General features: G+C 36.9%; 1 protein-coding gene across 1 annotated transcript in view; it reads left to right on the forward strand.

Annotated features, from left to right (window-relative positions):
* LOC148952231 (uncharacterized) overlaps positions 1-13,963 on the forward strand; it is a 168,259-nt gene that overhangs the window by 75,402 nt on the left and 78,894 nt on the right. Inside the window, exon 3 of the mRNA XM_089089160.1 lies at positions 11,286-11,371. Within this exon, the coding sequence (XP_088945286.1) occupies positions 11,286-11,371 (86 nt within the window). The remainder of the gene's footprint in view (positions 1-11,285; positions 11,372-13,963) is intronic.

Below are 13,963 nucleotides of genomic sequence, written 5' to 3' on the forward strand. Positions count from 1 at the left end.
TTTAGACCGTCTCTGAGGAACGTGTTATCATAGCTTTTTGAAGACGTAATATTTCAAACTGTTGACAGATCTACAATCATAGTGTTCTTTAGAGATAGAAACAAAAACAAAGCCTTGGTCCCTCAACATTTCTGTCAGTGAAGGCAACCAAAGGCTATCGCATCGCGTGCCCGGCGTTTACCCCCCGGAAAATACCCTCCTGGAAAATACCATCGGAAAATACTCCCCTGAAGAAAATGCCCCCTGGAAAACCCCCCTGAAAATTAACCTCTCCCCTCCTGAAGAAAGACCCCCCCCGCAGAAAAAAACTGGGAAACACCCCCACGGAAAAGTACCTCCGGTGAAAAATGCCCCCCTGTGGTAAATACCCCCTGAAACCCCCCCCCCCCACATACACATCGAAAATAACGCAGACGGAAAATACCCCTGAGGAAAATACCCTCCCCCCCCAACCCACGTGGCTGGCTGGTCTCCAATCACTTTCGAATTATAAATAAGAACTAGAAATCTCAATTTCTAATCTAATAAGCACCCTTCAAAGTTTCTGCGACCATCAAGTGGATGCATGGACGAGGAAGGGAAAGTCCCCCTCCTATACGAAAGAAATTCTGCTCATTTTGGGGTTTATTGTTACTCTTTACTTTTATAATAACACAGTAGACCAAAAATATTCCCAGAAATCATTAAAGAGTAAATATCAATTTCACAGTTTTGATACGTTTTCTAAACGTTTTTTTTGTCCCCCCCCCCAAATAAAACCCTCTCCCTCGAAACATGAGTCCTGGTTATTGTCTGGTATAGTCCTGGGGATTATACATCAGTTTCTTCCTCTACCCTCCCTTCGTGTCTCCCATAGAACTCCCATGTATTTTTCCGAAGGCTCAATAAGAGCTGGGATGTTTTGGCATTAAATTGCATCCTTTGAGGTATCTCATATCTCCCTCCCTTCCTCCCTAAGCATTTCGATGCATTTTTAAAAGTTTTTTGTACCCTCCCAAAAAAAAATCCCCCCCAGACAAAAGTCCTAGTTACGGCCCTGGGGATTATACATTAATTTCTACCTTTACCCTCCCCTCGTCTCTCCCTTAGAACTAATTATGCGTTTATCTCAAGGCTTAATGAGAGCCAATGGCGGATCGAGGGGAGGGGCGAGGGGGGCACGCCCCCCTAACGCAGTCTAGAGTAGTTTAATTTACTTAATTAACGCAAGTTTGCTTTAATTGAACTTGCTCCTAACACAAGTTTATCGGATCAACCTATTTTGCGCCCTCCCCTAAAATAAAAATCCTGGATCCGCCCCTGATGAGAGCTAGGATATTTTGGCATTAAAATACACCCTTTCAGTATCTCCCCCCTCCCAAACTAAAAAAAGCAGAGAATCCCATTGTAGAAGTTTAATTGCCTTTTTAAGTTTTGTAAACTTGTCCCTTGCTTATAGGCTATTGGGAAACGTACGGACATTTTTTCTCCGGAGAATTTTTTGCAGTGGGGATTGTTTGGGGGAGTAATTAGTGGGGAGGAAATTTTGAATAATTTCCTTTCAGCGGGGATCAAATTGTCTGGAAGATTTTTCCATGTAAGAATGTGGGTACTGTCCAGAAGGGTGACAGGAGGGTGCAAGGTGACGCCTCCATTCTTATTGCAAAAAAATGCTTATAGCGCTTATTTTAATCTATTATTTAGTTGAAGCGATTTGCTTCATAATGCAGTGGTCTATCATTAAGGAGAGGTGACAGATCTTTGCCTAGGGGGGGGGGAGGAGAAGATACCAAAAGGGGCACGTTCCAATGGCCTAATTTTCTAAACATCACTGAGCCTTTCAGATGAAAACTAAATGAGTTTTGGGGACTTGTTGTCTAATCCTTCTTAGTTCCCACATATGTTTTCAGTCTAAGCCTTTATTATTGGTGCTTAGGCAGGGGGGTAGAATAGTAGTGTCCTAGTAGGGACCAAGTTGAGAGTTTAGTGACCAAGTGACCTGAATGCAGTGACCAACATTCAGGTTATGTTAGATAAAATTGTGTACAGTGAGGTATAATTTCGAATCATCTGTTGTGACGAGTGTCCGTGGGTGCATAGTGGGGGTAGGGGATGGATGCCTGAAACCACTTCGGGGGAAGTTGGGTTTCATGTGATGATCAGATTAACGATCAGAAATTAAAATTTAAAAATAAGTTTTTTCGACTGAAAGTATAGAACAACATTGAAAAAGACAAAAATTATTCAATATATGAGGTGGGGGGGGGGGGGGTGCTACCTCTCCTCAATCACTTACTTGTTACGCTAAAGGTTCTATTTCTAAGAAAAAGTTTTTTATTCCAATTAAACAACCCTAATGTTTATGAAGTGTTTCTTCCGGAAAATACCTGCGAGGGATATTTAAAAAAAAGGGGGGGGGGGTATTTTCCAGAAAGTGTATTTTCTGGGGGAGTATTTTACGTGGCGGGGGGGGGGGTTCTCGGAGGGCATTTTCCGTGAGAGTAAAATCTCTGGGGGGTTATTATCCGGGAACGTTTTACGGGGGGCATTTTCTGGCGGTAAACGCCTATCCCCACGGCAACCCTTCATGTTACTTGGACATCATAGATTTAACTTAACTTGGGTACCGTAAAGTAATGAACGTATGAGCAGCTCATAGTCATAGAGAACAAAATTTGGCAAAATGGATTGACATTTTTGATGTTCTTCTGAAATATAGCTTGGATAAACCATTTTCAAAAAATTATCATAAGAGACAGTAAGTATGTTGTTTGTGATGTAATAATGTTGTCGATGAAATTACACTATTTTTGCTTATAATTGCGTTATACGTTCAAATTCTTTTATTTATTACAATTACCAACTTTGAAGATTACAGCCCAGTATTTTTACTATGTAATCAGGATTTGGGTAATAATAATATATGTCAGATTTCATAATAAGTGCATGGGAAATATTTACATAAAAGCATAACCCTGAGCTACGTGGAAAGGATCATAACCATACCGGATAATCTTTTGCTTGTAGTGTTGAATATTGTCATTGAAAACTCGTCTGGTATTGTCTTTTTCTTGATTGTTTTTGTTTCTTAATTATTTAATAAACTAAATAACTATATTTTTAAAGACACTGATCTCTTTTTTATTTATATTCCAGGAAAATTGATCATTTTTTAAAGGTTAATAAATATAAAAGACTGTCAAAACGTTAATCGGTTTCAGTGAGCCTCCAACTACCAAGCCCGTGTGTGTGTTAGGGGGGTGGTGCTGTTAGTATATCTTTATTTGAAGGGAGGAGGTCAGAAGGGGCTCTAGCAAAACTTCTATTCTGGTAATTGCATTTGTTCAAGTTTGACTTTATTAATACTAGTAATTACTGTTCGTTTTAGAATTCACTTATTTATTCATAGTAGTTTCTAATAGGTTCAAATTTGATTTGTCTAATGACCAATGTTGAACAGTATCAGATATTAATAAGTATAGAGATATAAGAGGAAGAGATGGGTTGAGGCAGTTTCCTTTTATATAGGAGATTATTTTTGTTGGATTGAAATCTTAATGTCAGTATTCACTTTCATTAGAAAAAAAGTTTTTTTGTTCAACTCCTTCTTAAGAGCAATGGTATTTGTGGTACTTGTATGATATACAAACTACCTAATATTCTTCTAATATGTTTCTCTGACCATGTGCGCCCATAGGCTGAATTTTAGAGGGGGAGGGGGGGGGGGCAACCTGGTCTAATCGGCACTTCCAATTCTGTATAATTGAAATCCCAAGACAAAATATCACAGGCAGCACGATAGCGCTGCCTATTTTAGATCAGGGCACTTCTTATAAAAAAGAAATGTCATAGGAACTTCAAAAAGAGCTCACGGAGGGAAACCAGCTCCCCCTCCCCAGCGTCAATCACTTCCCCAGATACATCCAATCAAAATTTTAAGATATCCATTTAGTTCAGGGGTGTTAAAATTCTGGAAATTATGAATTTGAGGATGACAACCCCCCCCCCCCCATAGCCCTCGGGGCAAGGGTTGTAAGTTATGCCCTGGGGGATATAAGGTTTTTTTATAGAAAGGGTGGTCGTAAACCTCGGAGAGGGCTCATTTGATTGGTAATCAGAAGTTCTACTGGCCTTTTTAACAGTCAAAAGTTATTATAGGTCAACCGCCCCCCCCGCTACACCAATCATTTCCCCAAAAACATCCAATCACGGTTTTTCTTATAAAGTCATTTTGTTCAGCGTGTTTGAAAGGTCCATAAATTATTTCTTTGAGGATGACCTCCCCCTCCCCCCATAGCCCTCAGGGCAAGGGTTTTAAGTTACGCCCAGGGGGCATATAAGGTTCTTATACAAATGGTGGTCGTATAAACTTCAAAGAGGCATCATTGGATTGGTAATCAGAAGTTGTAGTTCTCTTTTTTATATATATATATATATATATATATATATATATATATATATATATATATATATATATATATATATATATCTGAAGTAAAAAATAACAATTTGATGCAGTGCTGTGCATCATCAAATCATGTAGATTGTGTGGAAATCTAAAGCAAAATATCCCTTCTTTCTAGGGAGAAAAATAGGGAGAAATGAGACTTAAACATAGGGAATTTAAGGGAAAATTGATATAAAAATAGGGAAAATTGAAAAGTGGAAGCTCTGCTCTCCAGTCACTTTTTAGTCGTAGAAAGGATACTAGAACCTTTTTTTTGCCCTCTGATCACTTTGACTCTAAAAAGAGAACTACAACTTCTGATTACCAATCCAATGATGCCTCTTTGAAGTTTATACGACCACCATTTGTATAAGAACCTTATATGCCCCCTGGGCGTAAATTAAAACCCTTGCCCTGAGGGCTATGGGGGGGAGGGGGAGGTCATCTTCAAAGAAATAATTTATGGACCTTTCAACCACGCTGAACAAAATGCCTTTATAAAAAAAAACTATGATTGGATGTGTTTGGGGAAATGATTGGTGTAGGGGGGGCGGTTGACCTCTAATTACTTTTGACTGTTAAAAAGGCCAGTAGAACTTCTGATTACCAATAAAATGAGCCCTCTCCGAGGTTTACGACCACCCTTTCTATAAAAAATGCTTATATCCCCCATGGCATAACTTACCACCCTTGCCCTGCGGGCTGGTGGGGGGGGGAGGGGTTGTCATCCTCAAATTCATAATTTCCGGAATTTTAACAACGCTGAACTAAATGGATATCTTAAAACTTTGATTGGATGTATCTGGGGAAGTGATTGACGCTGGGGAGGGGGAGCTGGTTTCCCTCCATGAGCTCTTTTTGAAGTTCCTATGACATTTCTTTTTTATAAGAAGTGCCCTGAACTAAAATAGGCAGCGCTATCGTGCTGCCTGTGATATTTTGTCTTGGGATTTCAATTATACAGAATTGGAAGTGCTGATTAGACCAGGTTGCCCCCCCTCCCCCGCTAAAATTCAGCCTATGGGCGCACATGGTCAGAGAAACATATTAGAAGAATATTAGGTAGTTTGTATATCATACAAGTACCATAAATACCATTGCTCTTAAGAAGGAGTTGAACAAAAAAACTTTTTTTCTAATGAAAGTGAAGACTGACATTAAGACTTCAATCCAACAAAAATAATCTCCTATATAAAAGGAAACTGCCTCAACCCATCTCTTCCTCTTATATCTTTATACTTATTAATATCTGATACTGTTCAACATTGGTCATTAGACAAATCAAATTTGAACCTATGAGAAACTACTATGAATAAATAATATATATATATGTAACATATATATATATATATATATATATATATATATATATATATATATATATATATATATATATATATATATATATAACATCTTTTTCACTACCTAGAACACATAAGAACATTTAATAATTAAGTGTCATCTCCAGCACTTCATCGCACTTAGCGTTTGCCTTCGTCTTGAAGCCACTGACAGCTTTTGGTATGCTGACAGTTGATAAAGTTTTATCTTCGTTTTTCAACCAGTAATTGACTGAAACAAGTGGGCCTAGTGTGACATTCTTGAGACTATTTGGGATGTCTGTTTTGATTAGTTTCAGGGGACTAAGCAAAGGCTCAGTTGGGACATTGCTAAAAGGTAAAGAGAAGATGAGTGATATGCGCTTCCGCAATTCCGGATGCTTGATTTCGGCACTGCGAGTCTCCAGACTAAATATCTTTATCCAGTACTGTTCAACTGACAGGTTTTCAACTCTGGAATCTCCCAAATGAAGCTCAGTGACATCAGTCATTGCTTGTGACCTCCATTCTATGTCCATTTTCTGGAGGCAACACTTTTCTCTTAGAACAGGAAATCTTACAAACAGTAGCCTTAGAGATTTTGGTTTCAAATTTCTTGCATTCCTTGGTTCAACCAAAGGGTCTTGAAAGGGTTTTGGATGTGCTTGATTAGGACTATATAGTATTTTCAACAGGACTGGTAAAAGCGATCAATATTATCACTTGGCCCTTGAGCATCTACGAGTCCTTGCATTGAATCGGTTGCAGCTATTCCCCCATATGTCTGGTTTAAAGGCAGATACTCACTTGAAAGGTAAGGATCGAGTATGGTAAACAAAGCAAAACTGCGAATATAGTCCAGTTTCATGAATTTAGATGCAACATCGGGAGTGAAGAACTGGAAGCTAAGATTGAAAAACTTTGTTGAATTTGTTGGAGAGGCCAAGAGAGTAGTCCATGAATTCAAGCTATGGCTTTGTGAACTTGATTTGTAATGTTGACAAGACAAAGTCATTGGTTGCAGTTGGGTCGTCAAACGTGGTTTATATGAAATACTGACTAAAAGCAACCTGATGCTCGAAAAGCCTCTTCATGCAAGCCTGGATGCGGGGAACAGCCAACAGATTTATCCCTGTACAAGAAATGAGTGATTTGGATTGAAAGAACTCCGGAAATTCAGCATACTTATCTCATATGGAAGTGCTTCTAGAAAAGTGGGTATAGATATTTCGCGCCAGGTCTACTAGTGTCTTTGGAAGTGACAAGCATGCATAGGATGAACATAAGTGAATAAGATGGCATGAGCATTTCACATTCAATATATGGTACACCATGGCTTTCATTAGCGTTGATGCAGATCTATTTGCTCCAAACCTGACATTAGTAATATTTGTACAAAATCCAATGATATTTTGCTAGGGAATCGAGTTTTTTTTTCAATGACTTATTTGATGCAGTTAGTACGACCTTGAGGCAATCCATCACTAAATTCATTTTAGTGATGGTAAAGTTCAGGGGGTAAAGTTTATTTCAGACACAAATGCATGTTAAATTTTGATTGAGGATGCAATTCTGACTACAGAGGTAAGTTTATTTCTTAGCTATCTGAATAATCCGTTAATATAAACCTTGCCCAAAATTGCTGCAAAGCCTAACCAATACTTCCTAATGTCGGTAGTTTACACCAATCAAAGCCATTGCATAAGGATAAAATAAATACTAGGCTACCTAAATAGTATTCCAGGGTTCACCTTTTTGAAATTTCGGCAATTACAGCACCGTAAGCCAGTGTTGCTACATAAGCTTTTTTAAAAACCGAGCATAAGCAATCTTTGAGAATTTTTCAGCCTTTTGTTTGAAAAAATAAAATTTTTCCTTGAAATCCGTACTTTACCCAAGATTTCCCTAAAAATCCTTACTTTATCCCAGATTTCCCTTTGTCCCTAGATTCGTAATAAGTGTCCCTAAAAGATGTGATTTCTCCCTAAAATAGGGTAATCTCCCTATAAGTGGAAGCCCTGCTGGAGAGCAATCAGCCCGTCTCTCGCGCCGATTTATTTCCCTAACACATCCAGTAAAAACTTAGAGACAACTATTTTGTTCAGCATAGTAGAACGGTCAAACAACTATGTCCTTAGGGATATTGGGCATGTCAACCCCCCACAATTATGCATTTGGTCCATGATGCTATATAACTAAATGCTACTTTAAAACCAAACTAAAAGGCATTTGTGTTTGCAGTTGCCAATAAGACACTTCAGCAATATATCGAGAACGACTGGGCGTATTAAGTTGAAGGTTTCGGGGCAATTGCTGTTATTATTTCTGCTCTTGCATTTTAAACAAATAGATAAATTGTAAGTGTAGTGTATCTAGGTTGTCAAAGAGCACAGATAGAATATTTTGGGAATGATATTAAATTTTATTTTTTAAGGTCCACTTGAGGGGGTATAAAATCAAACTAAAAAATACTATTTGTGTCAGGAATGAAAATTGTTAAAAAAGTTTCTCCCAACATACGAATAGCAAGCCAAAGTACGGGTTCTTATAGGAAAAATTTTTTCATGAAAATGACTATGTCAATGAAAAACGAGCAGAAAATAATCTAAAAAAACTTTTTCCAAAAAATAAGTTTTTCAAAGAAAAGTAAAGAGCTCTATTACGCCAAAAACGGGGAGAAATGAAGTAAAGTAATCATCCAAGCGTAAAACTACCACAAATCACTATCAATAAATAAATGAAACTCAAAACGAATAGAAATTAGAATAAATAGCCGAGTCAAACTCGAAACGAGCAAAAATTAACATTAGTAGGGATGAAAACCCCCATGCCTTCTCAAGACCAGAACATAATTTGTGCTTTACTTAAATAAGTAAAAAACCTTTTTTTACTCACTTTTTTTACACTTGTTTCTACTTTAAAGAATAAATGACAAAATATCACAGGCAGCGCGATAGCGCTGCCTATTTTAGACCAGCGCGCTTTTTATAGAAAGAAATGTCATAGGAACTTCAAAAAGAGATCATGGAGGGCAACCAGCTCCCCCTCCCCAGTCTCAATCACTTCCCAAGAAACATCCAATAAAAATTTTGAGATAGCCATTTAGTTCAGCGTAGTTTAAAGGTCCGGAAATTATGACTTTGAGGATGACTACCCCTCCCCCACACATCCCTCAGGGCAAGGGTTGTAAGTTATGCCCTGGGGGATATTTTTTTTTTTTATAGAAAGGGTGGTCGCATAAATCTCGAAGGGGGCTCATTTGATCGGTAATCAGAAGTTCTACTGGCCATTTTAACAGCCAAAAGTAATTGGAGATCAACCGCCCCCCCCTACACCCATCATTTCCCCAAACACATCCTATCATAATTTTTGATAAAGTCATTTTGTTCAGCGTGGGTGAAAGGTCCAGAAATTATTTCTTTGAGGATGATCTTCCCCCCCCCCCATAGCCCGCAGGGCATGGGTTATATGTTACGCCCCGGGGGCATATAAGGTTCTTATACAAATGGTGGTCGTATAAACTTAAAGAGGCATCATTGGATTGGTAATCAGAAGTTATAGTTCTCTTTTTAGAGTCAAAGTGATCAGAGGGAAAAAAAAAAAGTTCTAGTATCCTTTCTACGAATAAAAAGCGACTGGAGAGCAATCAGCCCGTCTCTCGAACCAATTTAGTTCCCAAACATATCCAGTCAAAATTTTGAGACAACTATTTTGTTCAGCATAGTAGAACGGTCAAACGACTATGTCATTAGGGATGTTGGTCATGTCAACCCCCTCACGATTATGCAATTGGTCCATGATACTATATAACTAAATGTTACTTTAAAACCAAACTAAAAGGCATTGTGTTTGCGATTGCCAATAAGACACTTCAGCAATATATCGAGAACGACTGGGCGTATTAAGTTGAAGGTTTCAGGGCAATTACTGTTATTACTTCTGCTCTTGCATTTTAAACAAATAAATAAATTGTAAGTGTATCTAGGTCATCAAAGAGCATAGATAGAATCTTTTGGGAATGATATTAAGTTTCACTTTTTGTGGTCCACTTGAGGAGGTATAAAATTAAATTAAAAAATACTATTTGTGTTCAGGATTAAAAGTTTTTAAAAAGGTTTCTCCCAACATACGAATAGCAAGCCAAAGTATGGGTTCTTATAGGAAAAAAAACAACAAAATATATAAAGTATTTTTTTTTTCATAAAAATGACTATGTCAATAAAAAACGAACAGAAATTAATCTAAAAACACTTTTTCCACAAAGCAAGATTTTCAAACGAAATCAAAGAGCTCTATTAAGCCAAAAATGTGCAAAAATAAAATCAAGCAGTCGTCCAAATTTAAACCTCCCAAAAATCCCCATTAACAAACAAAAGCTACCCTAAATGAGTATGAATTAGAACCGATAGCTAAATCAAACTTGAAACGAGCAAACATTAGTATGAGTAGGGATGATAACCCCCGTGCTTGCTCAATACCAGAACACAATGTGCGCTTAACTAAAAACAAAATATGTTTAAATGTTTTCGCTTTTTTTACTTAAATAAGTAAAAAGCTTTTTTTATTCACTTTTTTTTTACACTTTTTACTACTTTAAAGAATAAATATTAAATTGACAATCCACGGTATTTTTTTTTTTTTTTTAATAAAGCCTAAATTATGTTCTGGTCTTGAAAAAAGGCATGGGGGTTGTCAGCCCTAGTAGGCTAATGTTAAGTTTTTCTTGTTTTTATTATTACTCAGATATTCATTCTAATTTATGTTTGTTGTGAGTTTCATTTATTTATTGATAATGATTTGTGGTAGTTTTACAACTGGAGGACTACTCGACTTCATTTCTGCCCATTTTTGGCTTAATCGAGCTCTTTACTCTTCTTTGAAAAACTCATTTTGTGGAAAAAGTATTTAAATTAATACAAATATATGACAGCGTCATTCAGCCAAGGGGGCTGGCTCCCCCTCCCCCTTATGGGCGCCGATGTCTCTGACGTTAAATTCTAATGAAGTATACCAAAGTAAGATACAAATATAATACTTTAGAAAAAAAATTTCGCTGTATATTTACACATTAGGGCGTAGGGTTGGGGGCAGAGTATAGCAGGTCTGCATGCCTAATGTGTTAGGTACAATTATTCTGCATGTTATGCAGTAAGAATTACTTTCTAACTTCAGTCTTTCCATATACCCCCTCCCCTCTACCCTAATGTGCAAATATATAGCCCAAATGATATATTTCCCATCTATTCTGCCACTTTTCTTTGTCTTGTTTCACGCTAAGCTGAAAGAAATTAACGAAAAAAAACCGGTTCTATAATACGTATATGAATGAAAAATTTGAGCGGTAATGGGTTTATCATACAATTACCGTATTTGTTATTAAAACATACTATTGCGATATTCACTCTGGACGTTCCAACTGATTTTCCTTTTCAGTTTTTGGATTTTGCATTTTAGCATATTTTGCTTTCAAAGACAACTAATCTTTTATTGTTAACTTTTTCTTTTTAATCTTAGCATGATATTACCTTTCTTTCTTTTAGTAAACGTTCTTCTAGATATCTGCATTATATTATTTGCCGTAGTTGGTCTGTTTACATCTCTGCTGCTAATCTATGGCCTCGCACAGGTAATTTCATTTTTACATTAATTTCAAACAGTTCGTGGTAACGAACTGTAAGTAAAGAGCGACCCGGCTCAATGGTAACCGAAACTCTAAAAAACGGAATTTTGATAACAATAGATACATCAAAAGAATCAGATTTTAATTCTGATTTCAAATATATAAGTTTCATCAAGTTTAATCTTATGTTAAGCAAAACTTGCTACTTCTGACAGAATAGTTGTTATCACAATAAAGAATTGTTACTTCTAAAAAAAAAATTGGTATCTTTGGTAGAAAACTTGCTAATTCGAACAGAAAAAGTGTTATCACTGATGAAAAATATTATTTCTAAGAGAAATTTCTGTGTGTTCAGTAAAAGTATGTTAGTTTTATGATAAAATGTCGTTACTTTGATGAGAAGTTTTGTTAGTGTTAAGCAAAAACTTGCTACTTCTGACAGAAAAGCTGTTATCACAATCAAAAATGTTACTTCAAAAAAAAAATTTGGTATCTTTGGTAGAAAACTTGCTAGTTCGAACAGAAAAAGTGTTATCACTGACGAAAAATATTATTTCTAAGAGAAATTTGTGTGTGTTCAGTAAAAGTATTTTTGTATTAAGGTAAAATGTCGTTACTTTGATGAGAAGGTTTGTTAGTGTTAAGCAAAACTTGCTATTTCTGACGGAAAAGTTGTTATCACAGTAAAAAAATGTTAGTTCAAAAAAAAAATTTGGTATTTTTGGTAGAAAACTTACTAGTTCGAACAGAAAAAGTGTTATTACTGACGAAAAATATTATTTCTAAGAGAAATTTGTGTGTGTTCAGTAAAAGTAAGCTAGTTTTAAGGTAAAATGTCGTTACTTTGACGAGAAGGTCTATTAGTGTTAAGCAAAACTTGATACTTCTGACGGAAATGTTGTTATGACAATAAAAAAATGTTACTTCTAAGAAAAAATTTGGTATCTTTGACAGAAAACTTGGTAATTCGAACAGAAAAAGTGTTATCACTGATGAAAAATATTATTTCTAAGAGAAATTTGTGTGTGTTCAGTAAACATTTGGTGGTATTAAAAAAGATTGTTGTTACTTTGATGTAGACATTTAAAATACTTGTGATTTTTTTAATAATATTTGATTTTTGTTCTGAAAAGATATAAAAAAGCCCTTTGAAAGTATTGCTTGGTGATGGGATATTCAAAAAGCCATAAAGTAAAGTTGTGGGTGAAAAGGATGAGTACTTCAAGTTGTAAAATTGGTTTAGGAGGGACATTACGTAAAGAACTTGTTCTGAAATAATATAAAAAAGCCTTTTGAAAAGTACTGCTTGGCGTTGGGTTATTCAAAAAGTCGTAAGGTAAAGTTGTGGTGAAAAGGATGAGTACATCAACTTGTAAAATGGGTTTAGGAGGGAATGTTAAGAAAAGAACTTGTTCTAAAAAGATATAATAAAGCCTTTTGAAATGTGGGGGGTTCTTCTATGTCTCAAGTGCACATAAAAAGTATTAAAAAATGGGGGGGGCCCTTTGGGGGTATCGGGGGGCCTTTGGAGGCCCGAAGTGCCTTTGGAGGCCCGGGATACCTTTGGGGACTCAGGGGCCCTTTGGGAGCCTGGAAGGGCATTTGGGGACTCGGGGGCCTTTGGGGGCCCGGGGGTCTTTGGGGCCGGGGGGTTCCTTCGGGGTTGGGGTAGGGGGGTCGGGGCCCTTTGGGGTTGGGGTAGGGGGGTTGTTGGGGTAGGGGACCTCACAAGACTGATCAAATGGAACTTGTGTATTATAATGACCACAGAGTTTCACCCTCAAATCATCTGCTAAATCATCTTCTAAAATGCCTCAAACGGTTTTGCTTAAATCATCTTCTAAAATGTCTCGAACGATTTCGCCCGAATAATCCCCTAAACGTTATTTCTGCGTGTTCCTTTTGCTTTGGCATCCCTGCGCTGTCACATTTTAAATTCCTAGGAAACTATTTCCCGCGTTAATATCTTCATCTTGTAGGTGTTCCTAGCTACACTATTATGGTTTCGATAGAATATCAATTTATCTCTCTGACTTAAAGATTAGAGAAGCCGTATTTAAAAAAGGATTTGTCTATCTCCTTTGACTCCCGCATAATTCTAAGTTAACAAGTGATTTCATTTCTACTTCTCGGCATTAAATATCAGGGAAGCTATATTTAAAAATAGAATATCAATGTACCTCTGTGACCTAAAGACCATTTATCCCTCAGACCTAAAGACCAAAGAAGCCATAATTGTTTCTTAATTCCCCTTTCGTGAATCAATAATTCCCCCTGATTATGCAAATCAATTTCTCAGAAATCTAACCATGAAAATACACCAAAGTGAGAAAAATCCTGTTTTTCATTCTCAGTGACAAAAACAATAAAACATGCATAAATTGTGATGTAATGGGAAACCTTATGTAACCGGCCCCCTGATTGGGTGCGAAGGAGACACGTGATCCTGTTTCCCGTTTTCGGATCAATACATTCCCCTACCGATTATGTAAATCAATTTCTTGGAAATTCACTTGTCCTAGTCGATTACGCAATCAATTTCTCGGAAATCCACTTCCACCTCGGCTACGCAATCAATTTCTCGGAAATCTACTTCCC

The sequence above is a fragment of the Artemia sp. Qi Xiang Cuo genome, chromosome 5, assembly GCF_049724085.1.
Source record: "Artemia sp. Qi Xiang Cuo chromosome 5, ASM4972408v1, whole genome shotgun sequence".
NCBI classification, from domain to species: domain Eukaryota; kingdom Metazoa; phylum Arthropoda; class Branchiopoda; order Anostraca; family Artemiidae; genus Artemia; species Artemia sp. Qi Xiang Cuo.